Raw genomic sequence first — 15,238 nt, forward strand, 5'->3', positions numbered from 1 at the left:
AGGGTTCTATGAGGACATGTTAGCTTCATACCGCAGAAATCATCTCAGACTCAAAATATCGTTTCTTACCTTACGCAGAATCACCAAACCCTCGAGCGTGCTATTCAGGCTAATGTACTGCTCATCTTCCAGCTCTGCTCTCTCGCCGTACGCCAGGAGAACTGGCGTGCTCTGTGTCTGCCAGCCAGTAATCGTCTTGGGCCGGCCGGCCTGGCCGACGACATCGACGGCCTGACCCACACGAACGTTGACTTTGAGGGGCTTGAGCTCTTCGTCGAGCGTCACCAGGAAGCGCGGGTGCATAGCAGTGATGATAAAGTACAGCAGGTAGTGCGAGTTGGACGTGATAAACTCCTTGGGGTCAATCATGGCGACGATGGTGGCCAGCAGACCGGCGGCGGCGACGCGGGACATAACTTGGCGGTCGGTGTGGAAGGGATTGATCGACATGGTACCTTTGCCCATGTGCAACAGGCCCTGGGCGATACGGACCATGAAGAGGGCGTCCTGGTCGCGGTGGTAGTAGCCAGCGAGCTGGCGGAGGAGCTGTGCTAGACGGGCGTTGTTGGTGCCGGCACCGAGCATACCCATGGCAAAAATGGCGTTGATCGCAACTTCGGGATCAGTATCGTGGCTGTATCGTGACAGGGTGTCGTAAACCTTCATCTGGGGATTGCTGGGGCTAATGAGGCCCATGGCAAGAGGAACAGCCTTGCGAATGTTGGGCTCGCCATAGTGCATAAGGTGACCAAACTGGCGCAGAACCATTTCTTGGCCGACATCCTCTCCCATGGCAACGAGAGCGATACCAATCACAGCGTAAGCCTGGAGGAGCTCGTCACCCTTCTTCTCCTCGGATTCTTCCTGGTGCTCGTTGCAGATGTGCAGCAGCTCCTGAATCTTGAGGACGGCACCGGTACCGGCCCAGGCGCAAATCTCGGCCATTACAGCCGTGGGCTTGGCCATGGGGTGCTCAACGGCCTTGAGAGTCTCGAGAATAACGTCGACTTCTTCTTGACGGCCAAAGAACAAAAGACCAAGACCAAGTGCGAGGAATCGAGTCCACTTATCAGTGAGCTGGTTCTTGCGGTCATCGTCCATGAGAGTGGTAATGATGGCTTCGCTGACTTCGGGGTGAGAAGACCCAACAAAGGCCATGCCGCAGGCAAGGGCAGCCATGGCTGAAATTTGCATTTCCTGGGAAGAGTCATTGATGAAGGGTAGGAGTGTCTCGAGGATTTCGTCCTTATTAGACCCAGCGTAAGATAGTCCAAGACCCATGATGCAGGCGGTGCGGACGAGAGTATTAGGCCCTTCGATCTTCTCGAGGTCCGCCAACAACGCCAAGGCAGGCTCTGACTCCACACGAACCCCGGAATTCATAATGCCGATAGCAAGCATGGCTCCGGCAGAGATCTCATTCTCGTTGGAGTATGTGTAACGGTCAATCTTATCAAGACCATTCTCGATATCCCACATCAACAGAGTTCCCATAGACGCAACAGTCGACATCATACCATTGTCTTTAGTCTTCCATACCCAAGTCTCCTTCTCACTGTCAACAAGCATCATCTTGTCGTTGCCGAAGCCTGCATTTACAAAGGCATTGACAAAGCCGGAAGCCAGATTGTGTCTGGCAGAGTCCAAATTGGTCATGCCAGCAACACGGCTGCTTTCGAGATGACTCTTGTAAATGTCTTCAGGAGTCTTCGGCTCCAGGATATTCAGCTCCTTAGCCAACGATTTGAAGTATTCGGCGAGCTTCAGGTTCGACAAGCAGTTGTTGAGCTCCTCGTCCTCGTCGCCAGGCAGCTCCAGTGCTATTCTTTGGCGAGCAATAAGGAAAGCAAGCTGCTTTTGCAGGACAGGATCCTCGGCCTTGACAAAGGTGGAGCGGATTAAGTCGTAATCGTGGAGGCGGATGGCCAAGACCATGGCGCGAGCATACTGCTTATACTCCAGGTAGATCTTGTGGGCGGTGCGCAAAAACTGTTCGTTGTCGGGGTAGGTGAGGAGGTTGACCATGCTGACCATGTACAGGCAGACACGGACATATGTGTTTTCGTCGACGTAATTGGGCATCTGATCGATGATCTCGAGTTCGCTCATGAGATCTACCGCGTCCGCATCCTGGTTGCTCTGGATGAACAGAGGTACAAGGGTCAGGGCAAGATCGAGGAGATCCTTGGTTGGCTCATCAGCGGTGACGCGCTTGACATAGACCTCTCCAATTTCCAGCGCTAGGTGGCGGACGTATTCGTGACCCCAAGAGCCAATGTCAGATGTGGGCGCAAGGAGGCGGTATTTGAGGGTATCTTGTCGGTCCTCGTCGGAAAACGTCATGCCTATGACGGAGAGCACATCGGCGAGGGACGTCTTGCTGTCGCCAGCGGGCCACTCCTCGTGCAAGTTCGTCAAAGTCTCATAGTGCGGTCTAAGGAATTTAAGAGGCTTCGGTACGGCTGTCATCGATGATGTGGATGTCTTTATCGAAGTCTTCATAGCTTCGAGTGCTGACTTATAGAGCGCTTTGTTCGTTTCCTAGCAATGGTTAGTCTACACCTTGCAAGTGGATGGGCGAAGCTCAATGCGCACAGTCAAACGCTCAACCATCATATCGAGCTCGCCCTTGAGTTGCTGATCTTCTTCGCTAAGCTCTTCCTCGGCAGGAGCTGCATCTGGGTTAGCATTGTAAAGGCGGCGCATGGTCGCCGTGGCACAACTCACCACCCTTGTCGTCGGCCTTCTTCTTGCCGTTGACGCCGGCACTCTCATTTTTGGGGTCCTCAGCCGCCTTTCCCTTTCCCTTATCGGCCGCTTGGGGCAGATCGGCGTCTTGAGCCATGTTGACGGCGATCTAGTAGTGGCTGTAGCTGATGATTGTGATTCTGAAGCTCGAGAGAGGCGTCTTTGCAAGCAATGAAAAGTATCGGGACAGTCGTGGCAGACAGGGTATACAAATAAGAGGCACCTGCGCGATCGCGATGGTAGGGCAAGTGCAGGACGTTGGTAAATTGGGGGTTGAAGGGCGATGGAAAGAATCTTGTCAACAAAGCTATTGCAACAGGCGTAGTAATTCTGAGCTCCTAGAGGTTACGTGAGGCGTTGCCGCCTACAGGCAGGCTGGCTGGTGTGTCGCCCCCAAACATTGGAGTCACGTGTAATCCGTCGCATTGGCCAGATGAATAACCCACTATCGATAAGCCCAGAACCTCTTTGCGCGCTAAATTTCTCTGAACCCCACCAGGATACGCAGCGAGCACATACATGGAGGCCAGCAGAAAATCCTCAGCTTGAAACCGAATATACAGCATATTTTCCAGCCGTCATGATTTTGGATACGAGAGCACTGCGCCATTTGGCTGCGGAGGACTGGCGAGTTCTAACTGCCGTAAGTACCTTCCCATCACACATCCGCCCCATGACCAAGATCTAATAGATGGACACGCAGGTCGAGCTGGGTAGCAAAAACCACGAAATCGTACCGACAGCACTTATCGAACGGATTGCGCGACTGCGCGGCGGTGCAAGCGGCGTTCACAGGAGTATATCCGCGCTCGCCAAAGTCGGCCTCATTGGCCGCGTCAAGGAAGCCAAATACGATGGGTACCGGTTGACGTATGGCGGCCTCGACTATCTCGCCCTGCATACGTACTCGAGCAAAAAGGTTGTATACAGTGTCGGTAGCAGAATCGGTGTCGGCAAAGAAAGCGACATCATGGTGGTCGCGGACCACACCGGCAAGCAGCTGGTCCTCAAGATCCACCGACTAGGTCGCATCTCGTTCCGCACGGTCAAATCAAACCGCGACTACCTCCGCAACAAATCCTCTGGCTCCTGGATGTACCTATCGAGGCTTGCTGCCATGAAGGAATATGCCTTCATGCAGGCTCTGCGCGAAGAAGGGTTTCCCGTACCGGAGCCACTTGGCCAGACGCGCCACACCATTGTCATGTCGCTCATCGACGCCCACCCTCTACGACAAATATCAGATGTGCCGGATCCTGCAACACTTTATGGGGAGTTGATTTCTCTCATTCTACGTCTTGCCCAGCATGGTCTCATTCATGGAGATTTCAACGAATTTAACATCCTAATTAAGGAGAATAAAACGACCAATGAAGCGGGGGAGGAAACGATTACTCTGGAGCCAATAGTCATTGACTTCCCGCAGATGGTTTCTATGGAGCATCAGAATGCTGAAATGTATTTTGATCGCGACGTAAACTGTATCAAGCGATTTTTCCAGCGTCGCTTCCACTTTACAAGCACACAGCCTGGGCCTTTCTTCAAGAACGCCAAAAAGACGGTTGGAAGAGGCGGCAAGACAAGGCTGGATGCGACGGTGGAGGCATCGGGCTTCACTAAAAAGATGTTGAAAGATTTGGAAGCAGCCATCAGAGAAAAAGGAGAAACAAGAACGGACCAGAAATCGGCCGACGAAGACGAAGAAGATGAGGAAGAAAGCGAATCAGACGAGTGTGATTCTGGTGATGAGTCTGGCCCTGTCGTCATTGGAGGAGTTGATGCAACAGATGCAGTTGAAGAGGTCAATGACAGTGTGGCCGAGCTCAAAGTATAAATACCCTCACAATAGAACGATAATACCCTCGATAAAGTCACATGTCCCACTGCATAGGCGTATTCCACGACAGGAGGCTTAGGCACCTAGAAGCTTTCATTGAGCGATAGGATAAATGTATTATTACTTCGCCACTGCTCCGATTTTCGTAAACGTAGAATACAGGACATCGACAGCGGTAAGAGAAAAGAATAATATCAACACAGTCCAGCAAGAGTACCACTCATCTGATAATAGAACATAACATGCTCGTCGCACATGTAAAAGCTGTCACCAAAAAACGGCAGATATAGTGATGCAACTACCTGAGAGCAAGACATCCGTGTATAGAGAATATATCATGTGCACATCAGCACTCCAAAAAAATCAGCTGCAACATTAGAATTATTCGTCATTTGTTCAGTTCACGGGCTCCTTCTTCACGATGGAAGGCGAAACCGGCATGTTCTCTTTCTTTACAGCGGCGGCTGCGGCATGATCGGCGTGAATCGTCGTGCCCTCATCGAACTCGGAAGTAGTGGGGGTAGAGATAGCAGCGTCCGTGCTCGAGCTTGTAGCCGCCCTACAGAAGTTAGAAAGACGACAAAACAGTCTGCCTAGATTCATACTCAGAAGGCCCGCGTCCGGTACCCGAGTGTCTCATGGCACTGCTGTCGCCGCTCGAAGATGCCGACAAGCCACTATAATAGCATTAGATAGTAACAAAAAACAACATAATCAAGCCAAATCACCTTCGTGACTGCGGAATGGAGCGACGCCACTGCGACTGTTGGTTGTATAGAGTTGGGTTCAGCCCAACCAGAGGAGTGCCATAGGCACCGATGTTGTATTCGTTGGTGCGGAATTGACGGCGCTCAGCAGTGACTCGCTTGAGCTCCTTCTGGGATGGAGTATCGGCGTAACGGATATTCATCAACAAACCCTCTTCGCCAATGCCAACGCCGTTGAATTTTCTAATGATTTCATCACAGACGTCGCGTGTCTCGAATCTGGAGAAAGAGGTTAGCGCACGAGCAGGTGATCTTAAGCCAGGGACGACTAACCGAGCAAACCCAACGCCACGACTGTTACCCATACTGTCTCGTAGAATCTTGCTGGAAAGAATGGTATAGCCAAGGAAGATGGTTCCAAGCTCCTGCCATAGAGTTAAAAATCATCTAAAACAGGGCGGCAAATTGTGCACATACCACTTCGGTCAGAGTCTTGGGTAGGTTGGAGATGTACAGGTTGGTGGACCCCTCATCGCCTTCGGCCTTGAGGCGAGAGTTGAAGGATTCCTATACGACATATTAACAGTGTTCTGGCTTTGGGCAACCAGGTCTACGTACTCTAGCGAAGCCCACTTCGTATCCAAGCTTGTGGAAGCCTCGGATGCACATTTCGGAGTCTTCGCAGGTGAAAAACTTGGCGAAACCAAATCTGAAGAGGGTCAGCATGTAAAATAAAAGTAAACAATGGATGAAATACCCTTTGCAAGCCCCAGTGCCGGTGTCAATGATGGCCTTGGAAGTTTCGACACCGCCGAAACGCGACGCAAAATGGAACAAAAGCTCATCATCTGTGGTTGGATGTAGACCACGAATATAGACATTTCGGTTACCAGGGATTCTGTTGTCGAGACTCTGCTCGATAGATTTCATCTGGTTTGCTGGGGTGAAAACGGCAGGAACGGCCTTGGGGATAGCGGGCTCTTTCTTGAGAAGCTCATCAAGAGCGGCTTCCGAAACGGCAGAGAAAGTCGCCTTTGGGCCATCGGAATGCATTGTAGGAAGGCCAATTTGCTGAGGGGAGGGGGTTGTATATGCAGAACGGTCAAGGCTGGCGACGCGGGGACCATTGTCGCGATGGGATACGGCACCATAGAATGGAGTTGCGGGAGTCGACTCGGTAGTAGAGTAAGAGCCCCGACGGTTTTCGAGTCCAGGTACATCCGAGTGGCCTCTATCCATGCGATGGTGCCCGTGGTTGACGCGTCCAGGAGTATAGGGCATGAGGGGGAGAGGGACACCGACATATGGTGCAGCGTAGCCGCCATGCGGCATTGAGAAGCTCTGGTAGTGTGCATCGTTGTTGTGACCCATGCCGAGATGTTGACCAGCACTAGGCATTGGTGCCAGAACAAATTGTCCATCTGAGCCCATCATGAAGGCATGGCCGGGACCCATGGGAACAGGACCAGCGCCACTAGGCATGTTCATGCCACCGAGACCCATATTGGCAAATTGATTTATCAGGGCGTTGGGGTCACCTCCGTGAGCAGTGATATGAGAAGGATGGCCGCCGCGTCCGTGACTTGGTAGATACGAAGCAGCAACTGCAGAATTTGCGTCCATGCCGATGTCGAGGGGAGCTTGGCGGTAATAAGACATGCGATCACTAGACAGAAACACTCACGTTAGTATACGAAGTCTCCGGGGTCGTTGGAGAAGGTTGTGAAGAACTGAAGTATCTCTGTGCAGGCGACAATGGAAATGGGATGAGTGAAATCAGAAAGGTACCAAACATACCTCAGGACCAGAAGCAACAAGTTTACAGTTAACGAGGCTTAATAACCGAACAACCAGCCGCGAGTGCAGCAAAGATCTGTTTGAGGCCAGGTAGTCAGCAACGAGCCCGGGCCAGAGTGTAGAGTCACTGTCGGTAATGAATCATGATGCAAAACAACGGACTCGAGGGAGATCAAAGGGATAGCAAGGGGTGTGTACAGCATCCAGAGAAGGCTGAAACGACAGGGGGAGGTGAAAGGATTCTGAGGGACGGCACCTTTTCGTGGAAGCGGAGGAAAAGTCGTGTTTTAGCTGGAGGTGCGGAGTTGGGGACCGGCAGAGATAACTGCAAATTGGATAAGATGGGGAAGCTATCAAGCAAGATGAATGGGAATCTGGAATGGCGTAGAGAGTTGACTGTCGGCCAATGTTTGGTGATGCTATGGAGGAGAGAAGAAGAAGAATGGGAACAGAAGAAGACGACAGAGGGTGAAAAGGACAGCAGTAGCACTGCAAGCGAGATGGCTTACCTAAAGATGAAAGGGCCAGCTGTGTCGAGGTAGTCACGAGCGTCGTAACTGAGGCGGAAGGTGTTAAGGATGCAAAAGCAAAGGAGACTAGCTTCGCTTGCACGAAACGGCGATGGCTGCAATGCAGAAAGAGAGAAGCAGAGACGACAGATGCCGGCCAGAGCTAGCCGAGAGCTCTTGAAGGGACTTGACCACTTATCGTTATCGTTTGCACGGCGGTTGTGAATCGCCGGTCGTGGCAGCTGCCAGGTTGTTTGGACGAGTGCCAACCTCTGATCAGGTAATGGAGTCAAGTCGGGCAACAATGAATAAATGGGAAGACGAGCACTTTGCTGGTTGTTCTTCCCGACAATATCCAATATGATTAATGACGGTCAGTGTCGTACCCGTGTAACAGGTGTATCACTTATTGCAGTCTCGCAAGCGGCAGCGAGACGACGGCAAGGCGAACGGCGGCACGACGCCACGCGAGCGAAACGGCACCGAAAGCAAGGCGCTAGAGATGAAGAAAAACACAGATTGGCCCTCGGTACGAAATACACGCATCAAGAACAAAATGAAGAAATCGACACTAAGCACGATTGCGAAACGGTGCAGTGCTGCTGCGCGGACAGCTGAGGCGCGACCGCTGGTACGAGCACCAACCTGTGCAAGTGCCGACAGAGAGAATAAAGCAAGAGAGTGGTAGTTTTGCACAGATAAGGATATTTTTGAAGAGAAAAAAAAAGCTGCAAGGAGATTTAGTTTGGCAAACGGGACGCAAGGCTGTCTGTATATACTCACAGTGGGCGACACAGATGCGTAAGAGATGCGGAAAACGACACGACGCGCAGAAGAATTGTGCGGCGTACAACCAGAAAGGCAATGCGATTGGGGATAATTCCCTGCTTATACGCCGGGAACTTTTTCTTCTTTCACCCAAGCGATTCAGACGAACTAACTAGCTGGCCAGCCACCTGCGCCGGCCCAAGTGGGCAACCCATTAATAAATCGTTTCTTTTTTTGCCTATTCTCAGACAGGTCGCCAGAGGCAGAGGCGTGATTCGCCCCTTGCCAAGGTCAAGGCGTCAGCATGCCTCCCCTTAGACATTTTCTTTTCATGCTGCGACATTGAGCTTGACCGGACGATGTGGGCTTCTGCGAATGGGTCGCTGGATACCTATCTGTCTAGTCTTGGATGGATGCTGCTCTACATTGCACTTGCAGCTTTGATTCCACTGGGAGATATTACAATGATGTTGCTATTTTTCTCCTTTTCTTTCTTTTTCTTCCTGTTGTTGCTTTCCTTTCTTTTGTTCTTGCCGCTATTGTATTAAAGGCTTGGGCCAAAAAAAGGAAAGGCATAAAGGATCTTGGCCCCAGGACGTCCGACAGCCTACAACGGCCCTAAGAAATGAAACTTGCTTCTGCTAATTGGTCACAATGTGCTAATGTAACCGACATCTTCTTTTTTAAAAGGACATTGGCACTGGCATTCTTGGTGCACCCCTCCAACCTCTCAGCCCGAGCCGACAGTGGGCCGACTTGTCAACCACCCCTCGAAAAAGCAAGCACGCTGTCACTTTTTCCCACTGGTAGAGACAGTGTCTGCTGAGGATAGTAATATGATGAAACAAGGGGACCTTGTGTCACAATGTGTCGAGGAGAAAAGGGTCATCTCTTTCAGGCTGGGTGGACTCTGAGTTGACGGCGTTCTTGAAGTGATGGCACGGCAACCTGGAGTTTGGGTAGCTCGAATGCTGTATCCCCAAAGTATCGCCGACGAGAGTCCAGTTGTCTTTTTAGAAATCATGTGCAGATTTCAGTCTTGTGCAACTTCAGATCTACACCTGCGGACCGATCGAGCAGCAAGGACATCTGATGTCTCGCCCTAACTAGTTGTAGCCGTCTGAGTGCGTCTGTGAAGAAGAGCTTCCTTTATATCGGCCAACGACGTTACATCTCTCCGCCAGAATCGCAGAGGATATTTGCTGCCCTTCAGTAGCACCTATGCACCAGGGTGAATAAACTACAAGTCAGTATCTGGAATGTAGATATTATTCTCATTCTTTGTTATTTTCTTGATATTTATTTTCTACTTCATCTTCCATTTATCCCCCCCTCCCGTATCTCCTTTCAAGCCTTTCGAATACGGCCCCTAAACTGTATGTATGTGGCCAGTTTTTTACCCGCAACATGTCATGAATGCCATCCCATTCAGCTGGCCCAAAACGCCACCCGCTCAACGGGCCGTGCCCCCCCTTGCCTTTGCGGGGGCCATCTCGAACCATCCAGTCTGCTTGTTTACAAGACGAAAAAAGTACTGGTTCATTCTTCGTCCTGAATCTCGCAACGAAGCAGCCTCAGCTGAGCGCCAATAAATCATGCAGAACTGCGCCCTGCATCTAGGTCAAGGCGCTTCCTCGACATCTTGCCAATCCGAGGGCGGAGAGATGGCCGCAATTTTCCTTCCTTCTAGTTTTACTCCCATCTTATTTTCAAATCACTGAAAGTAGGAGTCGGCCCATTGACATTGCTAACGGGGAGGAAACAGGGCGGGCGTACAGGGTGGAAAGTGACAGACGCCCGCAGTCCGCGTCAAAATGTCTGAGGTTCGTTCTCTGCTATGCAGACAAGGTGGCGTCGTGTCACGATGGCACGATGGACGGTGGCACGTGAGAAAAATTCACTGCTCGGAATGGCCCCCCAAGGGCGAGTAACATCCCTTTGATTCCGGACATGTTCCTTCTCGACTCTTTTCTCGCTCAGCTGGCAACAAGGCAGGGTAAAAAGCCATTGCCAGGACGCCAAAGAATCTTTGGAAAGGAATCTAGCTGCGCTAGTTACTCCGAGTATTAATATCCGGAATCCGAACACCATGTTGTCCAGGTTTGACTCGCGGACATACGTAGCTGTTGCCCCAGCCGGTGAAGAAACAGTCACAGTTTTCAATGGCTATCAGCATTGTAGCAATTGCAGCAGCCACGGTTGTCCGAGGATGGACCCGGATACGGAGAATACAGACCCAAAAAAATTCAACCTGTTACCATCTACTTGATATAAAAAAACAATAAATACGTTTCGAGCAGAACCAAAGTCTATGAGCGTCCCTCATCATGTAGTGTTCCCATCCTAACCCCTCATTATATAATGGTCATTTTAATGTCTCCAGGCCCGCCTAAAGGGGGGGAAGCAGTGTATTTATTGAAATTGTCACATTTAGGACCAAACATCCTCCTAGAATTCCACAGTTAGCATTGAGTAAGTTGACCTGAGCAATCCTCGGATTGTCAAGGAAGGAGGGGTGCTCAGTGGCCCACAGGAAGGAGTAGGCAAAAAAAATTGGGCAAACGTACCTGATATTGATTGGCAGCTCTCATCGACTTAACAACCTCATCGGCCTTGGCAGGAGTGACTTTACGGTATTCGGAAATGATTTGGGCCAGCGTGGTGTTGACCTCGCGGGCCATGCGGGCGGCGTCGCCGCAGACGTAAAAGAGCGCCTTCTTCTGGAGAAGCTCGTGGACTTCCTCGCCCTTTTCCTTGAGCCGGTGCTGGACGTAGACCTTCTTGGCTGAGTCGCGAGAAAAGGCTGTGACGAGCTCGAACTTGTCGCCGAGGACCTTTTTGTACTCGGCCCACTCGCTCTCGTAGAGGTAGTCCTCCTTAGCATTGCGGCTGCCGAAGAAGAGCAGCGTCTTGCCCACGTCAGCACCGTCCTGGGCCTGCTTGGCGCGCTCCTGGACGAAGGCGCGAAACGGCGCGACACCGGTGCCAGGACCGACCATGATGACGGGGCGGCTAGGGTCCGAGGGGAGCTTGAAGTTGGAGTGACGGATGTGCACGGGTAGGTGAGTACCCGTGTGGCGCGCGCGGGGACCGCCAATCTGGTAGCTGAGATCAAACTCGTCCGATTTGGCGCCGTTGTTCTGCTTGTCGGCCAGGGCAGCGATGAAGTGGGTGGCGACGCCGCGGAACGGCGCCTTCTGCGAGGGCAAGGCCTGGGTCTCGACGACAGCGGTAATGGCGACCTTTTTGGGCTGCACGAGAGACGAGGACGAGATGGAGTAGTAGCGAGGCTGAAGCTTGTTGAGGCCTTCAACAAAGGCGGAAAAGGGAATCTTGTCCCAAGTCGCGCCTTCGCTAATGACAGTTAGGAATTGGGCAATGTTGTAGAACGAGTGGCCAGTTTTCTCGTGGAAATAATCCTTGTCGCTTCCGAGGCGCGTCATCTCCGTCTTAATCTTCTCCGTGGGCGAAAAGGGCGCGAGGGTCGAGACCATCTGGCGAGAGACGGGGGCGCAAATTTCCATGTGGTAGCGGACAATGGCATCGTAGGTGGTGGGCGTAGGGAAGGGGACCTTGGCGGTGGGCTCGAGGGCCTTGATGCTAATGACGTCGTTGCGCTTGTCGGTGAGATCCAGAGCCTTGAGGAACAGGTCGACCTGGTTGCCCGCGTTGGAGGGCCAGACGGCGATGTGATCGCCGGTCTGGTAGGTCAGGTTGGAGCCAGAAATGTCGATTTCCATGTGAATGCAGCTGCGGTCCTTGGAGTTGAAGAGCTCACGCGATTCGGCAACGGCGGCGGTGTAGGGGTTCTGCGCGTTGTACGGGCCTTTGGGAGTGCCTTGGAGGTAGTTCTTGTTGGGTTCGCCGAGGTAGACCTCCTCGGACTCGGCGGTCAGGGTATCGCGTTCGACAATGGCAAAGGTGGGTTCGTAGATGGCCTCGCGCTCCTCGAGACCCATGCTTTCGGCGAGCGCAGCCCACATGGGTTCCTTCCAGGCGAGGAAATCCTCTTCCATGGTGCCGGCGCCGTCGTCACCCTCACCGGCGACGCCGATGCGGGTTCCTCCGAGCTTGGTGAGTGTCTCGTCGACGTGACGCACTACCGAGTTGTAGTGTTCGTAGGTGTTGTTGCCTAGGCCAAAGGCGACGTACTTGAGGTTTTCCAGGGAGCTGCCGTTGGTGAAGGAGACGTCGTCGCCGCGAATATGCTCATAAAACTCGACGGCGTTGTCGGTGGGCTCGCCCTCTCCGTAGGTGGCGAGGACGAACATGATAATCTTGTCCGCGGGGAACTCGTCGAGGTTGTCGTAGTCGTAGTCCTCGAGATCAGCGACCATGGTGTTGAGGCCGAAGCGACTCTTGCCCTCCTTGGCGAGACGCGAGGCGTAGTCCTCGGCGGTGCCCGTCTGGGAGCCGTAGAAGACGATGCAGTTCTTGTTGGTCTCGTCCATCTTCTCGATAAAGTTCCTGGTGCGCCCCGGCTTTGTACCGACGTTGGCCGCAAAGGAGCTGGCATAAGGGTCCTTGACGACGCCCCATAGCGTCCCCTTGGTGAAGTAGGCAATGGTACCCAGGAGAATGACTCCCAGGACTATGATGTCGAGCGTATCGAGGTCGGCCATTGCGCCAATCGGGGCAGGACCAGAGAAGAAGCGGCGGTGGGGGGGAGCGACAAAGGGGGGAGGGACGACGAGGCTATACGGAAGCTACCCGAGTGCGGCGAACCTATGGGCGACAATTTGGTTATGCCGAGATTGGATGAGCAGAGGGAGAAGAGAAGCGGCAGAACAAGGAGACGCTGATGTGGACTCTAGGCGCTGAGGAGGTATTGCGCTCTGTTACGAAGGAATTTAGAGGACAGCACACACGGTTTTGTTCGTGGATGGTCGATGCTGGCTGGACTGGGGATTCCCGAGAGGCCAGGTGGAGTTGGCTGTTGAGTGGGGTGGGCTGATGGGTGAGGAAGAAAAAAATCCAGGGCTCGCTGGCTCGGCCGGAACACTAGCGAAGCAACACCGCCGACGGCGTAATAACTAGAGTTGATCGGCATAAGATGAAACCAATGACCAGCGTTGACGATAATGCGAAGTACGAATGATACTCAACGATAGCCGTCGAGTCCCCGGATATTGATCCCCGTGGGGAGAGTGTGCTCACAACGACTTGACACGGAACTTCGGAGATTCAACCGGGGGTTTCTCCAGCCTCTTCGATTCCAGCACTGGATTCAATATTGACTTGACGTTAGTGAAGAACCAACCGCTGAAAGCCGCTGCCTATGTAGGTAGCCAGCGTGTAGCCCTTGTCGGTCTACCCGGGCACAACTTCGACCCGATGCACTTGCTGCGACCGTGACAGGACCTGATTACTGGAGCCTCTGGCTCACCTACATACTCGGAGACTGGTTTATTCCCTAGGTACCGGAGGAACATATCCGGTCCTGATCCAGCATGCGCCATGTTCCCACGTTGAAGCCATGTGCGACCTTGCAATGATCAATGATCAATGACCATCGACCATCGACCAAGTGTACCTCGTCAATTCTACGATAAACAACCCCCAGTGCGACAGAACTCGCTCCGTGTCTAACGGCCCTCCGCGTATTCGCATGTGATCCCTGTGGCTTTCCAGCATCTTCTACCCGGCCCCGGCGGCTGACTAGGACAGCGGCGGAAACCCGCGCCGTTGCCTCGCTGTCTCCATTGCGCGCGCCGCAGTGGCCAAACTTTGTCGCAATCTGACTGTACTTGCGATTCCGAGATGGAAGCGATCCATTTGCTCGTCGGACACAGTCAAAACCGGCAGTGGCGCGAAAAAAAACTGGCGAGTCTAAAGAGCAATATTTTTCTGGTGCTACCTGCGGCTTAACGTGCCGCTGCATTACCGATGGCGCGGACTCGCATTTCCGAGGATCGTTCTGTCGGAAACCGCGCCTCAATTCCACGGCAAGATGCCCTAACTTAACTTGTGCCTGGCCCTGAGGTTGCTGAGGCTGTCGCACTAGATTTACGCACTAATACCTTTTGCAGGGCCGTTGTACTCTACCTACCTATGTACCTAGTACGGAGCAGGCTCTCGGGCGCGGCGACTGAAAATTGTAGCCTCCTCCTACTCCGTTCGCTGGCAAAGCCGTGGCCCGGGGCAGTCACCACATTCGGCTGTCTGGGCGGCATGTGAGTGTATAATGCTCACACGACCTCTATTATGTAGACTATTGCCGTGCCATACAGCCGCCAGAGATCACGATGGAAAAAAAATTGGCCCCATGTTTTTCAACCTGACACACTCCGGCCTCCTCGGACCCTGCGGACTCTGCGGAGGCTTGACATTCCGATGCTGCCTGCCGAGTCTGCGACCCCCGCGGGGTTGACCACCACACACCCCCTTTACGCACCATTTCGGCAAGGCAACCGGGAAACGACAATTCGTGGACGGGACGAACCTACCATCGGAAAAGGGAACCCGTTTCGAGGTAATCGTCAAACGTCATGCTTTGCTGTTAACTACGGTAGCGCGTAGATTTCCGATCCAGCTGCCCTACGATGTCGCCATGACCTGCAATCGAACGAACCTGCTTTACCAGTCCCGACCCCAATTGCCGGCATGCCAAGTTCAACTATGCGCTCAGCAAAAACTGGCATCCCCGTCATGGCATTTTGTGCCTCATTCTTGAGCCGGTTATTCCTAGCGCCCGCGGACAAATACATCGTTCGAGCCGACGACATGACAGAACTGCTGCAAGGCACATCGGGGTTTCACATAGTCGTCACTGGGCAGAAGATTCGCGGCTGACAAAGATATCGGCCAGAAAAGGCCACAGACCAAAGGTCAACTGAGTTTCATTCCGCGCAAATTGCGCTTTGACCCCCCTA

At 52.8% G+C, this 15,238-nt stretch overlaps 4 protein-coding genes across 4 annotated transcripts; 1 reads left to right on the forward strand and 3 right to left on the reverse strand.

Annotated features, from left to right (window-relative positions):
* Positions 1-39: 39 nt before the first annotated feature.
* Positions 40-2,502, reverse strand: CCM_06762 (26S proteasome regulatory subunit rpn1; the record flags this gene model as incomplete). The annotated part of the gene is made up of 1 exon (XM_006671902.1): positions 40-2,502. One exon carries the CDS (start codon positions 2,500-2,502, stop codon positions 40-42), a length of 2,463 nt encoding a protein of 820 aa, XP_006671965.1.
* Positions 2,503-3,328: 826 nt separating this feature from the next.
* Positions 3,329-4,582, forward strand: CCM_06763 (RIO1 family protein kinase, putative; the record flags this gene model as incomplete). The annotated part of the gene is made up of 2 exons (XM_006671903.1): positions 3,329-3,391; positions 3,452-4,582. 2 exons carry the CDS (start codon positions 3,329-3,331, stop codon positions 4,580-4,582), a joined length of 1,194 nt encoding a protein of 397 aa, XP_006671966.1.
* A 399-nt stretch (positions 4,583-4,981) lies between these two features.
* CCM_06764 (RNA binding protein MSSP-2) lies at positions 4,982-9,455 on the reverse strand (the record flags this gene model as incomplete). Its single annotated transcript, XM_006671904.1, has 14 exons — positions 4,982-5,144; positions 5,191-5,262; positions 5,314-5,535; positions 5,626-5,717; positions 5,770-5,859; positions 5,911-6,001; positions 6,050-6,932; positions 7,288-7,463; positions 7,599-7,925; positions 8,005-8,326; positions 8,382-8,500; positions 8,536-8,647; positions 9,171-9,337; positions 9,436-9,455. The coding sequence occupies 14 exons, from the start codon at positions 9,453-9,455 to the stop codon at positions 4,982-4,984; spliced, it is 2,856 nt and encodes a 951-aa protein (XP_006671967.1).
* Positions 9,456-10,796: 1,341 nt separating this feature from the next.
* CCM_06765 (NADPH-cytochrome P450 reductase) lies at positions 10,797-12,988 on the reverse strand (the record flags this gene model as incomplete). Its single annotated transcript, XM_006671905.1, has 2 exons — positions 10,797-10,814; positions 10,934-12,988. 2 exons carry the CDS (start codon positions 12,986-12,988, stop codon positions 10,797-10,799), a joined length of 2,073 nt encoding a protein of 690 aa, XP_006671968.1.
* Positions 12,989-15,238: the final 2,250 nt, after the last annotated feature.

The sequence above is a fragment of the Cordyceps militaris genome (genome assembly GCF_000225605.1).
Source record: "Cordyceps militaris CM01 unplaced genomic scaffold CCM_S00005, whole genome shotgun sequence".
In the NCBI taxonomy this organism is placed as follows: Eukaryota; Fungi; Ascomycota; class Sordariomycetes; order Hypocreales; family Cordycipitaceae; genus Cordyceps; species Cordyceps militaris.